The 23350-nt window shown below is 41.7% G+C and overlaps 1 protein-coding gene across 3 annotated transcripts in view; it reads right to left on the bottom strand.

Annotated features, from left to right (window-relative positions):
* Nucleotides 1–23350, bottom strand: part of MTRF1 (mitochondrial translation release factor 1) — a 42506-nt gene that overhangs the window by 13358 nt on the left and 5798 nt on the right. For all 3 annotated transcript variants that reach the window (XM_070800008.1, XM_019971202.2, XM_019971204.2), the window contains 5 exons: nt 19512–19603; nt 17669–17750; nt 15583–15690; nt 7212–7384; nt 3062–3179 (listed from right to left, as the gene is read on the bottom strand). In XM_070800008.1, the coding sequence (XP_070656109.1) occupies nt 3062–3179; nt 7212–7384; nt 15583–15690; nt 17669–17750; nt 19512–19603 (573 nt within the window). The remainder of the gene's footprint in view (nt 1–3061; nt 3180–7211; nt 7385–15582; nt 15691–17668; nt 17751–19511; nt 19604–23350) is intronic.

Raw genomic sequence — 23350 nt, forward strand, 5'->3', positions numbered from 1 at the left:
AACTGGAGATATCAAAGGAACCTTTCATGCAAGGATCATCACAATAAAGGACAGAAAAGGTGGACCTAAAAGCAGCAGAAGAGATTAGAAAGAAGTGGCAAAAATACACAGAACTATATAAAAGAGATTTTAATGACCTGGAAAACCATGATGGTATGGTCACTCAGAGTCAGACATCCTGGAGTGTGAAGTCAATTGAGCCTTAGGAAACATTAGTATGAACAAAGCTAGTGGAGGAGATGGAATTACAGCTGAACTAGTTCAAATCCTAAAAGATGATGCTGTTAAAGTGCTGCACTCAATATGCCAGCAAAGTTGGAAAACTCAGCAGTGGCCACAGGACTGGAAAAGGTCAGTTTTCATTCTAATCCCAAAGAAGGGCAATGCCAAAGAATGCTCAAAGTACCACACAATTGCATTCATCTCACACGCTAGTAAAGTAATGCTCAAAATTCTCCAAGCCAGGCTTCAGCAATACGTGAACTGTGAACTTCCAGATGTTTAAGCTGGTTTTAGAAAAGGCAGAGGAACCAGGGATCAAATTGCCAACATTCCTTGGATCATAGGGAAAGTAAGGGAATTCCAGGAAAACATCTACTTCTGCTTCACTGACTATACTAAAGCCTTTGACTGTGTGGATCACAAGAAACTGTGGAAAATTCTTCAAGAGATGAGAATACTACACCACCTTACCTCTCTTCTGAGAAACCTGTATGCAGGTCAAGAAGCAACAGTTAGAACCGGACATGGAACAACGGGCTGGTTCGAAATTGGGAAAGGAATACGTCAAGCTGTATATTGTCACCCTGCTTATTTAACTTCTATGTGGAGTGCATCATGTGAAATGCTGGACTGGATGAATCACAAGCTGGAATCAAGATTTCTGGGAGAAATATCAACAACCTCAGATATAAAGATGACATCACCCTTATGGCAGAAAGTGAAGAGGAACTAAAGAGCCTCTTGATGAGGGTAAAAGAGGAGAGTGAAAAAGCTGGCTTAAAACTCAACATTCAAAAAACTAAGATCATGGCATCCAACCCCATCATTTCATGGCAAATAGAAGGGGAAAAATTGGAAACAGTGACAGACTTTATTTTCTTGGGCTCCAAAATCACTGCACAGTGACTATAGCCATGAAATTAAAAGACTCTTGCTCCTTGGAAGGAAAGCTATGACAAACCTAGACAGTGTATTAAAAAGCAGAGACATCACTTTGCCAACCAAGGTCTGTAGAGTCAAAGATTATGGTTTTTCCAGTAGTCATGTACAGATGTGAGAGTTGGACAAAAAAGACTGAGCACCGAAGAATTGATGCTTTTGAACTGTGGTGTTGAAAAAGACTCTTGAGAGTCTCATGGACTGCAAGGAGATCAAAGCAGTCTATCCTAAAGGAAATTAGTTCTGAATATTCATTGGAAGGACTGTTGTTGAAGCTGAAGATCCAGTACTTTGGCCACCTGCTGGGAAAAGCTGACTCACTGGAAAAGATCCTGATGCTGGGAAGGATTGAAGGTAGGAGGAGAAGGGGACGACAGAGGATGAGATGGTTGGATGGCATCACTGACACAATGGACATGAGTTTGAGCAAACTCTGGGAGATAGCGAAGGACAGGGAAGCCAAGCGGGCTGCAGTCCATGGGGTTTTAAAGAGTCAGACACTACTTAGTGACTAAACAACAAAATGCAGTTGAAACCCATGTTGTTTAAGGGTCAATTGTATACTCCACATAGGGAAGAATATGCATAATGTAAAAGAATATATATGTACCACGCAGCTTAAATAGAATATTGCTGAAAGTGAAAGTCCCTCAATCGTGTCTGACTCTTTGTGACCCCATGGACTATACAGTCCATGGAATTCTCCAGGCCAGAATACTGGAATGGGTAGCCTTTCCCTTTTCCAGGGGATCTTCCAAACCCAGGACTGAATCTAGGTCTCCCACACTGTAGGCAGATTCTTTACCAGCTGAGCCACAAAGAATATTTCTAAATGCCCTTTAAACCTCCCATTTGCCCCCTTCCAAGCCAGAAGCTATGTCATGCCTCCCAGAAGTAACCACTACCTAAAATTTTAAAATAACTGTTTCCTTGTATTTTTTTATATTTTAAGATATACGTATAGATCCTTAAGACTTTTATGAAGCACTATACTGAGGACTCCCAGAGACTGGGGCTGACCGTTTGGGGACTAGACTCAGAAAGTCTATATAACAACTACATTTTCAAGTCCCCTCCCTCAGTCTGTAAGAGGCAGAAGGTACAGTCTTCAGAGAATTAAATAAGGAAAGTTCCAGACTTGAGTCTTCAAAGGTACAAAGGAAGGCAAGTGTGAGGCACAAGACTGAAAAAGACGATTAAGTGGAAGTTTGCTTACTGAATGGGGAGACCCTGACTTTACTGTCAAGTGTGTCCTGGTAAACCTGCTTAGGAGAAAACTACCCAAGAGAAAAAGTTCTACAAATGCTGACATTTCAGGGGCCCTGATAAAAAAAAGCTGATTCACTCCCCGACTGTCGAAACTTATTACTGGGTAAGTGGCGCCCACGCACTGAGAGTTACTCACTCTTTTAAGAGTTTAAGAGTTACCTCACTCTTATATGTATATACACAGCCAAGGAGGGACTTTGTCCAAACAGAAGGGAATATGAACACACTGGAGACTTTGAACCCAAACGCATGACCCAGTCATGGGTTCAAAGGGGTCACCTTTTTTTTTTTTTTTCTTTCAGAAAATCTTTTATGTATTTATTTATTTAGGTATTTATCTGGCAGCTTTGGGTCTTACTTGCAGCACGAAGGATCTTTCATCATGGCATGCAGTATCTCTCAGTTGTGGCACGTGGGATCTAGTTCCCTGACTAGGGATTGAACTCGGGCCCTCTGCAGTGGGAGTGTGGAGTCTTAGCCACTGGACCACCAGGGAAGTCCCTCCAGTGTCATCTTTAAAGGGTTTGTGCAAGAACACAGACACTAACATAAAACTCTTTCTAAATGCCGAACAGTTTTATAAGATGTAAAAAAAAGAGTTAAAAGTACAAAGGCAAAAGGACTAGCTCACCTGTGGGGATGTGGACAAGTCTGACAGCACTATCGGTTGTATTAACATGCTGCCCTCCTGCGCCTTTGGCTCGAAATGTATCTATTCGCAAGTCCTTAGGGTCCACTTTCACATCGACCTAGAACCAAAAGTACAGCATGAGTAAATTCCATACTCAACAAATACTTAAATATTAAACTGATCCCAAGGTCTTTCAAATAAACTGTACTGTTTTAAATCACAGCCATTTGACTAAGAGGTGAAATAACTTATAACAAAGAAAGAACCATAAACACCCTATTCCAATAGATGGTATTTTAAACACTGATTTATGAGACCGCTGAGTTATGTAATCTTTCAAAAGTTTTATTATCTATCATCCTACAAAGCTATATTAGATACAAAATACATTGTTTTAAAAAGGCAGAAGACATGAATAGACATTTTTCCAAAGAAGACACTCAAGTGGCCAACAGGCATATGAAAAGATGCTCCACATCATTAATCATCAGAGAAATGCAAATCAAAACCACAGTGAGGCATCACCTTGCATCTGTCAGAATGGCTATCATCAGAAAGAAAGGCTATCATCTAACATCAGGACCATATGGAGAAAAGGAAACCCCTGTACACTGTTGGTGGGAATGTAAATTGGTGCATCACTGGGGAAAGTAGCATGGAGGTTTCCCAAAACACTAAACATAGAACTAACATATCCAGCAATTCCGCTCCTGGGTATATATCTGAAAATAAAAACCTTAACTCAAAGAGATATATTCACCCAATGTTCACAGCAGTACTGTTTATAACAGCCAAGATATGGAGCAACCATAGTTGCTTCCATAATTATCCATGAATGGATACATAAGCAACCATAAGTATTCATGAATGGATAAAGATGTGACACACACACACACACAAACACACACTGGAATATTGCTCGGCCAGAAAAAATGAAATTTTGCAATTTGCAATAACATAAATGAACTTGGAGGGTACTGTGCTTAGTGAAATAAGTCAAACAGAGAAAGACAAATATGTATAGTATCACTTATATAGGGAGTCTAAAAATTAAAACACACTAGTAAATATAACTGGAGAAGGCAATGGCAAGCCACTCCAGTACTCTTGCCTAGAAAATCCCATGGATGGAGGAGCCTGGTGGGCTACAGTCCATGGGGTCGCCACGAGTCGGTTGCGACTGAGCGACTTCACTTTCACTTTTCACTTTTACGCAATGGAGAAGGAAATGGCAACCCACTCCAGTGTTCTTGCCTGGAGAATCCCAGGGACGGCAGCCTGGTGGGCTGCTGTCTATGGGGTTGCACAGAGTCGGACACGACTGAAGCGACTTAGCAGCAGCAGCAGTGAATATAACTGCTTTTGAATCGGCCCTGGGATTTCTTTGGAAGGAATGATGCTAAAGCTCAAACTCCAGTACTTTGGCCACTTCATGTGAAGGGTTGACTCATTGGAAAGGACTCTGATGCTGGGAGGGATTGGGGGCAGGAGGAGAAGGGGACGACAGAGGATGAGATGGCTGGATGGCATCACTGACTCAATGGACGTGAGTCTCACTGAACTCTGGGAGTTGGTGATGGACAGGGAGGCCTGGAGTGCTGCGATTTATGGGGTCGCAAAGAGTCGGACACGACTGAGCGACTGATCTGATCTGATCTGATCTGGGGAAGGCAGTGGCAACCCACTCCAGTACTCATGCCTGGAAAATCCCATGGATGGAGGAGCCTGGTAGGCTGCAGTCCATGGGGTTGCGAAGAGTCAGACACGACTGAGCGACTTCACTTTCACTTTTCACTTTCCTGCATTGGAGAAGGAAATGGCAACCCACTCCAGTGTTCTTGCCTGGAGAATCCCAGGGACGGGGGAGCCTGGTGGGCTGCTGTCTATGGGGTTGCACAGAGTCGGACACGACTGACGTGACTTAGCAGCAGCAGCAGCAGTGAATATAACAAAAAAGAAATGGACTCAAACTAGTGGTTACCAGTGAGGAGAGGAAAAGGGGAAGAGAAGAATAGATGTAGGGGAGTAAGAAGTACAGACTACTATGTATAAAATAAATGAATTATAAGGATATATTGTACAGCACAGGGAAGAAAGCCAATATTTTATGATAACTATAAGTGGCTAACAACCTTTCAAAATAGTGAATCACTTTGTTGTACACCTGAAACATAGTAGTATAAATCAACTACACCTCAATTTTTTCAAAGAGAAAAACAATAGTGATTATATTTTATTGAATTTAAAAAATAAATCTGTAAGTCTATAATGAAGTCACAAACATACAAAATTCAATATATGAGTTTACAATGAGGTAAAATAAAAATGGAAAGAGAAAGAGAAGAAAGGAGGAGAGAAGGTAGTGGGGAGGAAAGTTCTTCACAGTGAAGAATGCCAGTTAATACATGCAGAAGGAATGATGAAATTAGAAAATCATCATTTTGAAACACCAAACTAAATAACTAATTCAGGCAAAGATCACTACTGGATGTTAAAGACCATGGAAGAAAAGTTGTTGGGAATAGGATATATTACTTATATTACTATATTATTATATTATTTGGATTATTCCCTTATTATCAAGGGAGAAATACACTTTCACAATCAGGATTTTTTTTGTGGTCACCAACTTCACTAAATGCTCACAGTGATCCTTGCTAAAAGTGGGGCAATCTGATATTCTATGACTTGTGATGAGACGCAACATGAATATAACAACACCTGCGAAGTATTCTTGCTCTAAATGTATAACCTGAATAGAATGGAATATTTAAATACAACTTTTCATAGAATGCAGGAGATAAAGGAACAAGTTAAAGAGCGTTATAAGGAAACAGACGAATCCAGAATGTGGAACATTCTACAAGACAAAAGGTCTAGACTCTTCAAAATGTCAATGTCATTTAAAAAAAAAAAAGGTTGGAAGACTGTTCCAGGCATAAAGAGTTAGAACAACAAACTGCAATAAGTGAAACTTGATAGCATCCTGGTTTAAGAAAATAGCTATAAAGATACTTTTTGATAACTGAGGAAACTATTAACTGGACTAAGCATTAGTTGTGACATTGTGATTTATGGTAAGAAATATATATTGTTCAGTTCTCAGCAGAGAGCTCCTACAACCCTTGGATATTTTCTCAAGTGATGAGAGTGACAAAGCTGTCCTTTGGTATTCGTAACAAGCCCTCTGAGCCACAGTTGACTTTATGTTAATAAGGTGACCTTTGGAAAACCCCAGATAACCACAGCTTGCGGACTTACGGCCAGAGGAACCAAACACAGGACTAGAGGGCTGGAGCTTTCAGCTCCACCCCAATCTCCAGGGACGGGAGAGGGGCTGGAGGTTGAATTAATCCCCAAAGTCGATTGATTTAACCAATCATGTCTATGTATGGAAGACTCCATAAAAGTCCCCCAAGCACAGAATTCAGAGCACTTCCACGTGATTGCTGCAAGGTAGGGTGGTGAGCCTAGAGAGGGTATGGAAGCGATACACCTCTTTGTGTTCTCTGAGTTTCTTCCATCTGGCCCTTCCTGAGCTATATTTTTGGTAATAAAGCAGTAGTCTAGTAAGTATGAGCTTCCCAGGTGGCTCAGTGGTAAAGAATCCTCTTGCCAATGCAGGAGACTCGAGTTCTATCCCTGGGTTGGGAAGATCCCCTGGAGAAAGGCACGGCAACCCACACCACAGTATTCTTGCCTGGAGAATTCCAAGGACAGAGGTCCGTGGGGTCACAGAGAGTTGGACACAACAGCATGCACGCACTAGTAAGGACACTGTTTTCCTGTGTTTTTGAGCCCCTTTAGTAAATTACTGAGACTAAGGAGGGGGTCACGGGACCCTCCAGATGCAGGAGCACAGGAGACAGCCTGGTCTCACGTCTGGCTCTGATGTGGCTGGGGCGGCTGTCCTATGGGGCTGAGTCCAGCTTGTGGAACTTCCCCAGGGAGACGGTGTCAGACGTGAGCTGAACTGTAGGACAGTCACTTGTCCACAGAGAATGGAGGGACTGCTTCGTGGGGGGAAAGAAGTTCACATGTTTGGGGTGCAGAAGCATTCTGTAAGTAGAATGCACAGGAGCTTTTCGTGGACAGTGAAACTGCGGTGGATCTTCACGGATAATGGAACGGGGTTCCTGCAGGGGGTTACCTCATCTGGGTGGGGGAGGACGATCACCGACATTGTCCCCGTGTGAATACGCTGCATCCGGGATGACAGCCCCACCTCGGGGATTCGCTGAACCCGGTGAATCCCACCTTCGTACTTCAAGTGCTTATAGACGTTATCACCAGAAATTCGGGCCGCTGCGTGATGTAGCCCACCTATGAAAAAAGATGTTCCAGAGTGATAATACATTCTACTTTGGAAGGGACCAGGACCTTAAATGGCCTCCATGAAAGGCCTCTGTGAGCACAGAGCCTGAGATGAGAACAGAAAGTAGATCCCAAAGACACTTCCCAGCCTAAGTATGTGCATATGTAATAGGGAACATGCCAAACGATTGCTTATGGTTATCTCTGGAGAATAGAACAGCAGCATGTTTTTCATCTTAAGTGTTTTTGTTGTAAAGTTTTTATATGATGAACAAATTTCACTTTTATAAAAATAGTATTATAAAAAAAAGAATACTGGGGCATTTTCTGCATTGAATCGATGCAATCTTAGGCTAATTTGGTGCCATATATGAGTGCTCAATAACACAGCAATATGATAATGATGAATAATTCTGTAGGTTCTCCCAAGCTTTCAAAATCTATTGAAATTTAATTCTTGCTTGTCTGTGAAGCGGGAAAATAAGCACAATGCCTAAGCTAGCTTCTTATTGAACATATTGTTTAAAAAAATATTTTTATTGTAAAATAATATACAGACGTAGAAAACCACATGAATCAAATGCATGGTTCAAGATTAAGAAAAAGAACTTTATTAGGCACCTGCAAAGCCCTCCCATAGGCCTGCCTTTCCTACAATCCCTTCCCTTTCTCAGGTAACCAGTATTTTTTATTTCCTTCTCTACTATAATTTTATTACCTAATGTGCTGCCCTAGGCACTACAGTATAGTCTTGTCCATTTAAAAAAGTTGATATGTCTTTCAAGCCTCTAGTCTATAAGTTCATCACCCATCTCAAGTTATCCATTGAGGAATCAGGGCTGTTGACATATAGAAATTTCCCACAGCTTGGTTTTGCTGACTGCATACTCTTGGCATGCTTCAATCTCTTTTCTGCCCTCTGTACTGGCTGCTACTGGGCAGCTGGATCCAGAAACTAGATTGAACTCTGGCAAGACAACAGGAGACAGACAATGTCTGGCTGTCTGTTTTTATGGTGTTGACAATGTTTGATGCTTCATGTACCACAGAGGTTGTAAAAGGGTGATAGTCCAATTCTATGGGCTTCCCTTGTGGCTCAGCTGGTAAAGAATCCACCTGCAGTGCTGGAGACCTGGGCCCGATCCCTGGGTTGGAAAGATCCTCTGGAGAAGGGAAAAGCTACCCACTCCAGTATTCTGGCCTGGAGAATTCCAGGGACTGTATAGTCCATGGGGTCACAAAGAGTTGGACATGACTGAGTGACTTTAAAAAAAAAAAAAAAAGACCTAGATTCAGCCATTTCTCCAAGAACCCCTGGTTCCTTTCAAAGGAAAATAACATTTCAATGTTTTCAATATTTGGGGACTAGGGATATTTACTAATACTGGGTTGGTCATTGTTTCCAAACCTTTTCAATGGACAGAGATAGGAAATACCTCATGAGTTTACAGAGATGTTGAGAAACAATTCCTTATCAAATTCTTGCATTTCTGCACATCTTGTAAACAAGGAACTGCCTGCCCTTTTGTTCCAGAATATATTTTTAAGGGTATTTGTTTAGTGAACAAACAAATAAAAAAGCTTTGGAGACAATGTCTCCCTCTAGAGCTAAGGACAAGTGCCTGCCAATGTAGGAGACGCGGATTCCATCCCTGGTCAGGAAGATCTCACATGCCGTGGGGCAGCTAAGCCTGTGCGCCACAGCTGCTGAGCCTGTGCTCTAGAGCCGGGGAGCCACAACTGCTGAGGCCCACACACCCTAGAGCCCGTGCTCTGCAACAAGAGAAGCCACCGCAACTACAGAGGAGCCCCTGCTCACCTCAACTAGAGGAAAAGCCCACGTGGCCCACCCAGCACAGCCGAGGAAAAGATTCCACCTTCCGATGCAGGGGACATGGGTTTGATCCCTAATCAGGGAACTAAGATCTTACATGCTGCAGGGCAACTAAGCCTGCGTGCATGGCAATGGAGACTCAGCAAAATAAAATACACTTGAGAACCCCAAGCTCAGGATTCTTCTCGTGTTTTTAAACCCACCATGGGGGCAGGTGTCATTGACCTTCTTCCAGTTGCCTTTTGGGATGTGGAGTTCATGAAACCAGCACAAAAATGCTGATATTCTGGTTGCTGCTACTACCATGAGTCATAAACCATCCTTTGTCCCTGACCCAAGAAACTGACTTGCTAAATTTCTGTCTTGCAAATAGGATAAAATCTCAGACAACTTGTTCTTGATAACTGATACTTCTAATATAAATTAAAGATCACAATGTCTTCTCTAACATTCCTGTATCACTTGCTTTCCATACTGAGAATCTTGGTTCCCAAAGACAGAGAGGATACCAGAATCAGAGTATCTCATAACTACTCTTCTATTTTATCCCATATTTCATAAACAACAGTCTCAGAATGCCAGTATTAGTTCTGCCACCAGTATGATTACTAAAAACATTATAAAACTTTTTGCATGTGTTCTTCCCATTCTCCTCCCCGTTTTGCAAATGACTGTACTCTATACTGTCAGATCTAACAGTCCTTATATACTGTACTTTTTCCTCTTAGTCCTCAGTTAGACCTAGTTCTATAGACAATCATGCATTTAATACTCCCCTTTAGGGAAAGTGAAAGTGTTAGTTGCTCAGTCGTGTCTCACTCTTTGCAACTCCATGGAGTGTAGCCTGCCAGGCTCCTCTGTCCATGGGATTCTCCAGGCAAGAATACTGGAGTGGATTGCCATTTTCTACTCCAGGGGATCTTCCCAACCCAGGGATAGAACTCAGGTTTCCTGCATTGCAGGCAGATTCTTACTGTCTGAGCCACCAGGAAAGCCTGGAAGAAAGGCTGGCAGTATATAAATTTCTGGCATGTACCGACTTTCTCAAGAGGACTCACTCTTGCCTGTATTCAAGGGGTTTTAGGTCTACAAATTGGCTCAAGTCTGGGAACTGACTAAGGGGCCATGACTTCTGGTTTTATGACACAGGTTAGACTTTTGTTCATTTGACCTAGAACTTTTCTGCTTATACAGATCAAATAAGAATTTAGCAGGCTTCCATTCTTTACTCCCAGGGACACATGTCAACCAGCCAATGCCCCGTCTGCGTAAGTCAGCCTATTCCGATTGCTCCTTTTACTCTGTTGGCCATTATGGTAACCACACCCATATTGCCTTTGGCCACTAAGTGCCAACACTGCTACCTTGAGATCCATTTACTCCAACTGCCCTTAGGTTTCTCAATTCATCTACTAGAGTTCCCACTGTAAGGTCCTGGCTGCGGGAAAAAGCTACCAGAGAGCTCTTCAGTGACGCCAGGGCTCCCTTCATAAATTTATTTCTCAACAGTTGTGGTGAAAGTATAATATCTGGACACATTAAATTAACCACCACGTTATTTTTATTTAGTTAGTTATTTTTTTATGCCTCGATGTGTGGCCTGCAGGATCTTAGTTCGTCAACCAGAGATGGAACCCATGCCCCCGGCACTGGGAGCACAGCATCTTAACCACTGGACCGCCAGGGAAGTCCCAACCACCACATTACTTTAATGACCTCTCCCTGAATTCAGCTGGTGAGCAGAAAATAACAAAACATAATTATAAACATTAATCGGTTGGGAGGGAAGAGAGAATATAATAAATTTCATTTGTTGTTGTTGTTTAGTCACCAAGTCGTGTCTGACTCTTTTGCGACCCCATGGACTGGTAGCCTGCCAGGCTCCTCTGTCCATGGTGGGACTTTCCAGGCAAGAATACTAGAGTGGGTTGCTATTTCCTTCTCCAGGGATCTTCCCAACCCAGGGATTGAACCTGAGTCTCCTGCATTGGTAAGTGGATTTTTTACCACTGAGTCACTCAGGGAAGCCCCCTTCAATTTGAAAGACATTTTTCTCAACTCCCTAGAACTCAGGAATACAGAATGACAGTGATAGACCTACACTACACGTCAAGAGCCACCACCCTGCAAAGACTAATCTTGTAATCACCTAGTACTGACTACTTGTGTAATGGCTGAGGGTTTTCCCTATCTGTCCCAAGATCACAAAACTAAAACACTTCAAGTCATTTGATACATGAATTTTTACATTTAAGTGTATTTTTTCCCAATCTTAGCTTCTAGTGCTATGTGAATCTCTGTGAGTTCCCTATATTTCAATTAAACATTCAGTTCAGTTCAGTTGCTCAGTCGTGTCCGACTCTTTGCAACCCCATGAATTGCAGCACACCAGGCCTCCTTGTCCATCAGCAACTCCCGGAGTTCACCCAAACCCATGTCCATCGAGTCGGTGATGACATCCAGCCATCTCATCCTCTGTCGTCCCCTTCTCCTCCTGTCCCCAATCCCTCCCAAGTATGTACATACACATACATATATATATATATACATATACATATATATATATATGCTGTGCTAAGTCTCTTTAGTCATGTCCAGCTCTTTGCAACCCTATGGACTGTAGCCAACCAGGCTCCCCTGTCCACGGGATTCTCCTGGCAAGAATATTGGAGTGGGTTGCCATGCTCTCCTCCAGGGGATCTTCCTGACCCAGGGATCAAGCCTGAATCTCTAAAGTCTCCTGTATTGGTAAGCAGGCTCTTTACCACCAGTGCCACCTGGGAAGCCCCATACATATACTTTAACATACATATTTTGTAAGATAGATACTTTTTCCCCGTCTCTATTTTATTCTCTATCCATATCTTTGTCTTCTCCTCATTATAGTAAATAAATTATATTTTATAATTTTAATGGATAAAGGTCTATTCTTAGGTTTTAATTTTAAAGGTATATGAATAGAGTATTAAATTTTTTCCTTTTTTTTTGGTGGCGGGTGAGACATGGATCTTAGTTCCCGCACTAGGGAGCGAACCTAGGCCCACAGCAATGAAAGCAGAGAGTCTTAACCATTGGACTGCCATGGAATTCCCCCAATTGTTTCATTTTTGATAAAAGGATTTTTACCTTGTTTTTCCCCTTCTATTTTGTATACATTAATCTGTTTCTTTTTTAAAAGACTTATTTATTTTATTCACGGCTGTGCTGGTCTTTGCTGCAGGGCACAGGCCTTCCCCGGCTGTAGGGAGCAGGGGCTTCTCTCTAGTTGTGGTGCTGGGCCTCTCACTGCTGTGGCTTCTCTTCCTGTGGAGATGGGCTCTAGGCATACCGGCTTCAGCAGCTGCGGCTGTGGGCTCAAGAGCACAGGCTCAGTCCTTGAGGTACACGGGTTGCTCCGTGGTACGTGGGATCTTCCCGGACCAGGTATTGAAACCATGTCTTAACCACTGAGCCACCAGGAAAGCTCAACTTTGTACTTTTTAAAATGTCTTTTATTTTATTTTGCTAGGGAGTCAGTGTATCTTAAAAAAAGACTTCCCAACCATTGTTTGTCTGCTCTGCGTCCCTGGAGCAGAAACTCTCCTCCTGATGTCAAGTGCATCTCCCTTTCATTGCTGAAAGTTGAATTCAAAATATGCATCTCAGAGATGACACTCTTCTTTTCTAATGCTGCTTCTGATTACATTCTCGAAACTCTCTCTCCTGCGTCCACAGTATATACTGTCCCCATTCTTTTTCCTGCTTACCTGACCCCTTTTTTTCTTTTGCCAGCTAGTCTATTTTTCTAAATGTGGCCATTCTCCATGGTTTGGTACCCTCTCTATAGACTCTCCCTCACTTATTCCCTCTCAGCATCAGACATCATCTCTGTTTTGTGCTGTGCTTAGTTGCTCAGTCGTGTCCGACACTTTGTGACCCCACAGACTATAGCCCACCAGGCTCCTCTGTCCATAGGGATTCTCCAGGCAAGAATCCTAGAGTGGGTTGCCACGTCCTCCTCCAGGGGATCTTCCCAACCCAGGAATCGAACCAGGGTCTCCTGCATTGCAGGCGGATTCTTTACCAGCTGAGCAACCAGGGAAGCCCCCATCTCTGTTCTAACAGCTATCAAATATCTCTCCTCAACTCTATTGTCTCACCAAAGCTCTGATTACACAACTTCAGCACTTACTGGATATTTTTAAAGGGATGTTCACTATAACAACACACACAATCATGCAAAAACCACTTTCACTGTTCTTCCCAAGTGAAGTCTGCCTTCCAATTTCTATTTCATTTGGAATGAATGAATATTGCAATCGTCTCAGCTAGAAAGATTAAGTCCCTGTGGCTCATTTCCTTTGTGTCAGAATAAACTAATGGGATGTAGTGTCGACTTAAATCTAACCCCAGGACTGCCATTCCTCATTGTGTGATCTTGGATTAGTTACTTACTCTCTGAGCCTAGATTTTCATCTGTGAAATAGGATTAACAATACCCATCTCACAGGGTTTTAAGGATCAAATAACCCACACTGCATGCCAGACACAGTTGGCAAGCAATAGCTTCTCTCATCAGTTACCAAATTTTGCCCATTCTTCCTCTGAAGGTCTCTCATATGTCTACTCCCAATTCTAACTCTTAGTCACACCTGGTTACTCTAATAACCTCTCAGCCACCTGCCTTAAATCTAGCCTCTTCAATCCATCTTTCACACTGTTGTCAAAATAATCTTAAAACTAATTTTTGGTTACCAAAGTGGAAAGAGAGGAAGAGATTTAGAAGATTTGGATTAACATACATACACTGCTGCTAAGCCCGTTCAGTCGTATCTGACTCTGTGCTACCCCAAGACAACAGCCCACTAGGCTCCTCTGTCCCTGGGATTCTCCAGGCAAGAATACTGGAGTGGGTTGCCATTTCCTTCTCCAATGCATGAAAGTGAAAAGTGAAAGTGAAGTCGCTCAGTCGTGCCCAACTCTTAGCAGCCCCATGGACTGCAGCCTACCAGGCTCCTCCATCCATGGGATTTTCCAGGCAAGAGAACTGGAGTGGGTGCCATTACTATACATAAAATGGGCTTCTCTTGTAGCTCAGCTGGTAAAGAATCTCCCTGCGATGCGGGAAACCTGGGTTTGACCCCTGGGTTGGGAAGACCCTCTGGAGAAGGGAAAGGCTACCCACCCCAGTATTCTGGCCTGGAGAATTCCATGGTCTGTATAGTCCATGAGGTCACAAAGAGTCGGACACATCTGAGTGACTTTCACTTTGTGGACATAAAACAGAAGACCAACAAGGACCTATGGTATAGCACAGAGAATTATATGTGTGTGTGTATGAATCACTGTGATATATATCAAAAATTGAAAAAATATTATAAACCAACTATACTTCAATAAAAAAGAAAAAATAATCTTCTTACAATATATATTTATCAAATGATATTCTTATTAATAAAGTGTTCAATAGCTCCCTAATAATCAAGGCTTGTTCAGCTTTCTTGTCTGCTGAAAATCTACTCTTTCAAACCTATTTCCTCTGACTTCTCATCACAAATATCCCGATTAACTGGCTTCCCCACTTCTACACACACTGCAAGATGTTCCCCACCATCATGCCATTGCTCAGACTACTCCTTCCCTCTGCTCTCCTGGTCTTCCTCTTTCCTGACCACTGGCTGTACTTCAAACCTGTCCTGAGCACACACTTCCTATGCTCGCCACTGGTGTTCATTTCCCTGGATTGTGTCACTTATGTGAACCTTCTTTCCCCACTTTGATCATTTGTGACTTATTACTCATGGGCCCTCTGTCTACCATGGTGTATCTCTGTGTAACCAAGCAGATTAAAAAACTTCCAGATGAATTAAAAGAATGGAACAAAACAGAATTATCAGCTGTTCTAATTTAACATACTCTGAGTATTTAAAACTTTAAAGACTTGCACTAGTTTCTTATTGTTTATGTTGTCTAAGTTTTTATCAGTCCAGCTTGAGTGGGAGCATTTTGAAACTAAAGATAAATGACTAACTTTTTCTGCATTCCCATAAACATCTAACACATTATAAGTACTTTAGAGTAAAAAGTTTAATACATCTTGGCTTTGTATAACAGAACAATGATTTCCCAGGCAAGGCATTTATCAACCCTCCACAGGAAAAGTTTTGCTAATTCATATATTCCTTCCTGAGAGGATGCTTCTCTTTCTCCCATTCTCTTCTTCTATAGCAAGAATTCTACTATAGTAAGCCACTGTAATTCATGAGTCCATGTCACAATATTTAGTAGATACAGACCATATGTTTTAAAAAACAGGACAACATGGTTCTAATCAAAAGCAGAGAAAAAATAATTTTCAGCATCGTCTATGGACAAAATCCTCAAACACACTTACCATAATCAGCTGGTGTATAATTCAGAAGTTCAAATCTCCAGTGTTTGTAGCTTGAATAATTCTGGTACATATCAAATATTTCTCGGGTAAATTGTTGGCAGATATCACCTAAAAGAAAATAAAAAAATATTCAGTCACTATACATTTTCCAAAGAAGACATACAGATGGACAATGGGCACATGAAAAGATGTTCAACATCACTAATTATTAGAGAAACGCAAATCAAAACTACAAAGGAGGTATCAATTCACACTGCTCAGAATGGCCACCATTACAAATCTATGAATAACAAACGCTGGAGAAGGTGTGGGGAGAAAGGAACCCTCCAGCATTGTTGGTGGGAATGGAAACTGGTAGAGTCACTATGGAAAACAGTATGGAGGTTCCCTAAAAAACTAAAAATAGACTTGCCATATGACTCAGCAATCCTACTCCTGGGCATATATCTGGAGAAAACTCTAATACAAAAAGACACATGCACCTCAGTGTTCACTGCAGCATTATTTACAATAGCCAAGACATGGAAACAACCTAAATGTCCACTGAGAGATGAATGGGTTAAGAAGGTCTGGCATCCATGTGCAATGGAACACTACTCAGCCTTGGAAAAGAACAAAGTAACGCCATCTGCGCGGCAATATGGATGGACCTGGAGATTATCTCACAAAATGAAGTGAGTCAGAAAAGGAAGAAAGACAAGTATCAGATGATATCACTTCTATGTGGAATCTAAACTATGACTCAAATGAACTTACTTATGAAACAGAAACAGACATCAAATTTATGTTTACCAAAGGGGATAGGGGATGCTGCTGCTGCTAAGTTGCTTCAGTTGTGTCCAATTCTGTGTGAGTGCACAGACGGCAGCCCATGGGATTTTCCAGGCAAGAGTACTGGAGTAGGTTGCCATTGCCTTCTCCAATGCATGGAAGTGAAAAGTGAAAGTGAAGTCACTCAGTCGTGTCTAACTCTAGCGACCCCATGGACTGCAGCCTACCAGGCTCCTCCATCCATGGGATTTTCCAGGCAAGAGTACTGGAGTGGGTTGCCGTTTCCTTCTTCAATGCATGGAAGTGAAAAGTGAAAGTGAAGTCGCTCAGTCATGTCCGACTCTTCATGACTCCATGGACTGCAGCCTACCAGGCTCCTCCGTCCATGGGATTTTCCAGGCAAGAGTACTGGAGTGGGTTGCCATTGCCTTCTCCAGGATAGGGAATGAGGAGGGATAAATGAGGAGTCTGGGATTAGCAGATATATAATACTATATACATAAAAGATCAACAACAACGTTCTACTGTATAGCACACTAGAATTGAATATATTCAATATCCTGTAATAAACCAAATTAAAAAAAATATGAAAAAGAATATATATATAGGTGTAACTGAATCACTGTATGCTAGAAACTAAGACAACACTATAAATCAACTATACTTCAATAAAAAAAAAATTTCTGCTTTTTCTAGGAGAAGAAATTCCAGGAAATTTTAGGAAAGTCCTCCTTAAGTATTGATACAAGGCCCCTTAGGAGTTGAGAAGTAACTGCTTCCAAAGGGAAACACATTTAACAAACTTTTAAAGTTATAGTGTGTCAAATCAAGGTAACCTTCAAGTATTTTTTAAGATCATTTACAATAAAATTATTTTATTGGACAAGGAAATGGCAACCCACTCCAGTGTTCTTGCCTGGAGAATCCCAGGGACGGGGGAGCCTGGTGGGCCGCCGTCTCTGGGGTCGCACAGAGTCGGACACGACTGAAGCGACTTAGAAGCAGCAGCAGCAGTAGTACGTATAATACATCTATTGTGTCATTTAGCCACAAACTACCAGGTATCGCTGTTTCCACAGGAGTGGAAACTAAGTGCTGCCCATCTGGGACGTTGTCTTCTGACTCATAACCCGCTGCTTCCTTTCTGAGATGCTGCTAGCTTTCTAGAATCACTGGAGCTAGAACCCATTTGTCATGTTCATCTTTCACTCCGACATCAGTCCCAGGAGACTCTTCAGTGACTCACTAGTTTCTGTCACCAAATAAATCATTCTCTTGGTAAGCTTGCAAAAAAAAAAAAAATTATTTTATTGACCTCCAGTCGTTCTTCCAGATGTCACTTCTAAAATAACATCATTTTTGTCATATTTCTCCTTTGGCAGTAGACTCTGGAAAAGCTGAAAAGGGAGAAAAATCAGTATTAGTGTGTATAGTTTCCAGGTATGCTGTTATTACTTGAACTTAGACAAGAGATTCGCAAATATTAATAAAATCAGTAATTAATAAAATCATAGATCATCCCAAAAGAGGTCTGGCTTTAATAAGCAGACCTAATTAGGCCTAAGATAAGCAATCAGTTTATGTCAAACAATGAAGTTACTTGTTGGGATAGTTTCTACAATGCTATCAGATTATCTCAATTTTCTAAAATGCAGAAGTTCAGATCAAAGTCCAGTGTTCCACTCAGTTTTCTTCAGATTCTGCTTCTAGTAGTCCTGAACAGTAGCTTCTTTCATGTAATGAAAGAAAGCTTTCAAAGTCTTCATTTGGAGAAAATGAGGACTTTTTATATATGATTACATGTTCTCTCCCACAATAAATGCCAGTGCCAGGCCATGCCCTGTCTTCTCAGCAGAGTTGCTGTTTAAAGAGTAGATTGAGGACTCCCAAGATAAGGCTCAAATATTTTCTCAGTGTAATAAGAAAAAGAGGGACTTTCTGATAAAGAAAGTAACCAATTTCCCTCTTAGGAAGAAAATGGAAGCAGTTTTCTTTTTATTATTACTAAAAAATTTCAAATCAAACTGAAATTACTCATGTATCATGGACTCTTCCTACTGACAGTTTTTGAAACAGCCCATCTCTGCTAGAAATGATATGCCCTGATGGAGAGAATATTAGACTAGGAGTCAGACGTCTGACTTCTGTTTTTGACTAGCTGTTTACATCAGGGATAAAAAATATTGATACCTCCACCACATCCTCCTCAACCCCTCAAAAAGCCCCTCCAGAGATTATTATCATACTAAGTGAAGTAAGCCAGACAGAGAAAGACAAATATCATACACTGTTGCTTATCTGTGGAATCTTAAAAAAAAAAAAAAAAGGATACAAATGAACTTATTTACAAAACAGAAATAGATGCACAGACATAGAAAACAAACTTAGGGTCATCAAAGGGAAAAGTGGGAGGGATAAATTAAGAGTTTGGGATTAACATATACAAATATATACTGCTATATATAAAATAAACAACAAGGACCTACTGTATAGAACAGGGAATTATACGGAAAATTTTGTAATAACCTATACTGAAAAAGAAGCTGAGAAAGAAGATATATGTGTGTATGTGTATACGTAACAGAATAACTGTACTGTACACCTGAAACGAACACAGCATTGTAAATCAACCGTACTTCAGTTAAAAACAAAAGCCCATCTACTGGGTTCCCAGAGTAGGGAAGACTGAAGGTAGGCGGACGGCAGACATGGCAAAGGGGAACATAAGACAAAGTGCTGGATCTTCCTTTTCTTTTAGACAATCCATCCGCTGAGCCAGAAGGGGCTAAAGACTTACATTAACCCATTGTCTCTACAGTCTTGGATTCATTCCATATTTAACCTAAGCAGCATGAGCTGCTCCCTTTTTCTAAGACTTAAAAACCCTGGACTCCTCCCCTTGTTGAAGTAGATTCAGCTTTGGAATACTTTTGTCTGGAGATAGGGAGCTTGTTCTTTTCTTTGCCATCACAATCTCTTCACCTCAATCTCATTCTGTCGTAAATTACAGCACTAAACCCAACATTATCAATCATTCTAAGAGAAAACTTAATAAAACTGGTGTTTAGAAAGTACTTTAAGCACCAAAACATAATTGAGCAAGAACAGTATTCCTTTATATTCACAGTATTATGTTTAGTTTACCTCTTAAAACATACCTCACTGTATAACATGTTGATTTTCTGAGCAATGGTTTGCCTCTCTTCCAATGCAAGTTCTTGTAGCTGTTTTTCATCTTGTTTATTTAGACCTACAAACCATCAAATAATAGTAAAAATGTTTAAATACTCACCAAGAAACTCTTAAATAGCTACCTAACATCAATCTACTAAATTTTATGTTGTGAAGGCAAGGGATTATAAAAAAGAACTATTACAACAATAGTTAGAGAATATCAATTAAGTATTTGCTGCTGCTGCTGCTAAGTCGCTTCAGTCATGTCCAATTCTGTGCGACCCCATAGACGGCAGTCCACCAGGCTCCCCCGTTCCTGGAATCCTCCAGGCAAGAACACTGGAGTGGGTTGTCATTTCCTTCTCCAATGCCTGAAAGTGAAAAGTGAAAGTGAAGTCGCTCAGTCATGTCCGACCCTTAGCAACCCCATGGACTGCAGCCTACCAGGCTCCTCCGTCCATGGGAGTTTCCAGGCAAGAGTACTGGAGTGGGGTGCCATTTCCTTCTCCAAAGTATATGCTACTGCTACTGCTGCTAAGTCGCTTCAGTCGTGTCCAACTCTGTGCAACCCCATAGATGGAAGCCCACCAGGCTCCCCTGTTCCTGAGATTCTCAAGGCAAGAACACTGGAGTGGGTTGCCATTTCCTTCTCCAATGCATGAAAGTGAAAAGTGAAAGTGAAGTCGCTCAGTCGTGTCCAACTCCTAGAGACCCCATGGACTGCAGCCTACCAGGCTCCTCCGTCCATGGGATTTTCCAGGCAAGAGTACTGGAGTGGGGTGCCATTGCCTTATGCTAAGTATGTCCAAAAAACTTGTGTGAAAATAAGTATAATCTTGCTCCAAAGAGCTGGTGATATGAATGTCTATAAGTAAATATAAAAATCAGTGATGACATCTTCCTGACCCAAATAAGCTAAGTTTTAGAGTAAACTGGGGTGACTACTTGTCTAAAGGTGGCAGTCATTGGTTAGCACACTGAGTAATCTAGCATGGCTAGAACCTCCATAAATTTTGAGCACTCTTAAAAATGCTCATCCTTAGTAAACATTTTTTTAAAACACCACATGGGTCAAAAACCCACATATCTTGGCAACCTCTGCTTTATGGAAAGAGTGGTTCTTTTCACATTTCAAAGCTGAAAATTAAATCCTGGAACTCTCACAAAACAAGCTGTCAATGAGATAGTGGCCGAACAGGGTGAATCCTGTAACCTTTGACCCCATTGCTTTAGATGCCTAGAGACTCCATTTGTCAGTGGTGATGTGTGCTAAATGAGGTAGACATTTTTGATACTAAATAATTAAAAAATTAGAAATGAAGACTCATAAAAGAGAGAAGGCTCTTTAAAATCCTTCTCTAGCCATGGAAGTCATTGGGGTCTGGTGGAATTCTATGCCTCATTCCGTTTTTCAACATTTAACGCTGGCTCTAGTTGCTGGGGACCCAAGGATGAATAAAACATGGTTCAGGCCTCAAGGGGCTCAGTCTGCTGGCAAAGATGGACACATTCACCTTGTTACAATAGGTAGTAAAAGCAGTGCCACTGAGGCCTAAGGGTAGTCTAACCCAGACTTTGACCCTTAAGGAAGATTCCCAAATAAGGTGCGAATCTCTTCCTTGTGTGTGTGTGTGTGATCTTAGCTCCCTGACCAGGGGTCAGGAGGGTGACGTCTCAACCCCTGGCGCACCAGGGAAGCCCCTGACCTCAATTTCTAACTATAAATGGCCTGCTGCAGAACTGTACTATCACTGCTGGCCTCGCCTTGTGCACATAAGCCTCAGACGGCAGCCAGGCTGCCATGACTCAATGTGTTGAGTCATGTGTCGGCTGAGTCAAACACCTCAATGTGTTGGCTGGGTCAAAGGTATACCAGAAACACCTGCTGATTTGCAATCATTCCTTGCTGAACTGTAAAATCCAACCTAATTCAATTTCACCAGATTCAATTCAATGTCAACAGAGTCAAGAGTCTATTATACCCTGTGACTGGTGCTGCAGGAAATAAAAATAAGACACAGGCCCTGTACTTGAGGCTCAGGGAAAGGGACTGAAGTTAAGACATTTACATAAGAGATTAGAATACAAAACAGAGAAAGGTAATCATACTTATTTTACAGAGGGGAGTGAAGCCAGAGTATGATATTCAAGCCATACTTTGTAAGAGGACTGAATTTCAAGAAGATGAAATTGGTGGGTTAAGAACATGAGCAAAGACATGGGATGGTCTGAGTATATTCAGGAAATGGCAAATTGGTCTATTTTGGTTGGAAGATAGAACATGCAAAGGGAAATAAGACTACACAGAGAGGTGGGGGTCACTCTGCAGGGACTCTTAAATGCCAAGCCAAACAATCTATATTTATAGGCAATGGGATTTACTGAAAATTCACAGTAGGAAAGTAGTATAGTTAAGGCTATACTTAAGCTGGGAACCTCTCATAGCTCAGTTGGGAAAGAATCCGCCTGCGATGCAGGAGACCCCAGTTTGATTCCTGGATCAGGCAGATCCGCTGGAGAAGGGATAGGCTACCCATTCTTGGGCTTCCCTTGTAGCTCAGCTGGTAAAGAATCTGCCTTCAATGTGGGAGACCTGGTTTCAATCCCTGGGTTGGGAAGATCCCCTGGAGAAGGAAAAGGCTACCCACTCCACTATTCTGGCCTGGAGAATTCCATGGACTGCATAGTCCATGGGGTCACTAAGAGTTGGACATGACTGAGCACTCACTCACTAGGCTGGAAAAGCTTGGAGATGAGACTACAAGTTAGGAATTTATTGTAAACATCTTTGATGAGCTATAACGAAGATATAAAGTAGTGGAAAGGATAGAAGACTCATGCAAGATATATTACAGAGGTAGACTGTATATTGGACTTCGAATCCTTGGGCAGTGAATAAGAGAAGCAGCTGTGCAATCTCATTGATTGGGTTCAAATCCCTGCTCCTCTCTGGACCAGATAAGTGACCTTTGGCACTTTAACCTCTCGGTTTCATCTATAAAGTGGGAATATTAATAAAAATTCCTACCTCATAAGGTCATTGTGAGCATTCAAATGAGATTAATATTTGCAAAATACTTAGCTTAGTGCCTGGCACATAATAAGACTCAGTAAATGTAGCTATTATCACTATTATTATAAAATAGCAGAATTGTAGTAGAAACTTTAGAAGCAATCTACTAATTGAATCTACTAATATTGCATGATACAAACATGGCTGACAGAGTTTGTGTCAGTTTAATTGGAAAACATTTAGTAAGCTTCTATTATGCGAAATAGGGTTCGATCCCTGAGTTGGGAAGATTCCCTGGAGAGGGAATGGCAACCCACTCCAGTATTCTTGCCTGGAAAATTCCATGGACAGAGAAGCCTGGTGGGCTACAGTCCATGGGGTTGCAAAGAGTCCGACATGACTGAGTGACTAACATGTATAATATGTGCAAGCAACTTTCCCAAATAATTACAAATTTGAGAGGAATTATGCAAAAGAGTGAAAAATAATACTCATTAAAAGAGGTGAGAAGGGCTTCCCTGGTGGTCCAGTGGTTAAGAATCCGCCTTGCAATTCAGGGGGCACGGGTTAATCCCTGGTCTGGGAAGATCCCACACGCTGCGGGGCAACTAAGCTTGTGCACAACCACTGAAGCCCGCAAGCCCTAGGGCTTGTGCTCCACAAAAAGAGAAGCCACTGCAATGAGAAGCCCGTGCACCGCAACGAGAGAGTAGTCCCGGAACTAGAGAAAGACTGCACACGGCAAGAAACACCCAGTGCAGCCAACAATACAACAAGTACATAAAAAATGATGATACGCAGAATAAAGCT

The sequence above is a fragment of the Bos indicus genome, chromosome 12 (assembly GCF_029378745.1).
Source record: "Bos indicus isolate NIAB-ARS_2022 breed Sahiwal x Tharparkar chromosome 12, NIAB-ARS_B.indTharparkar_mat_pri_1.0, whole genome shotgun sequence".
Taxonomy (NCBI): domain Eukaryota; kingdom Metazoa; phylum Chordata; class Mammalia; order Artiodactyla; family Bovidae; genus Bos; species Bos indicus.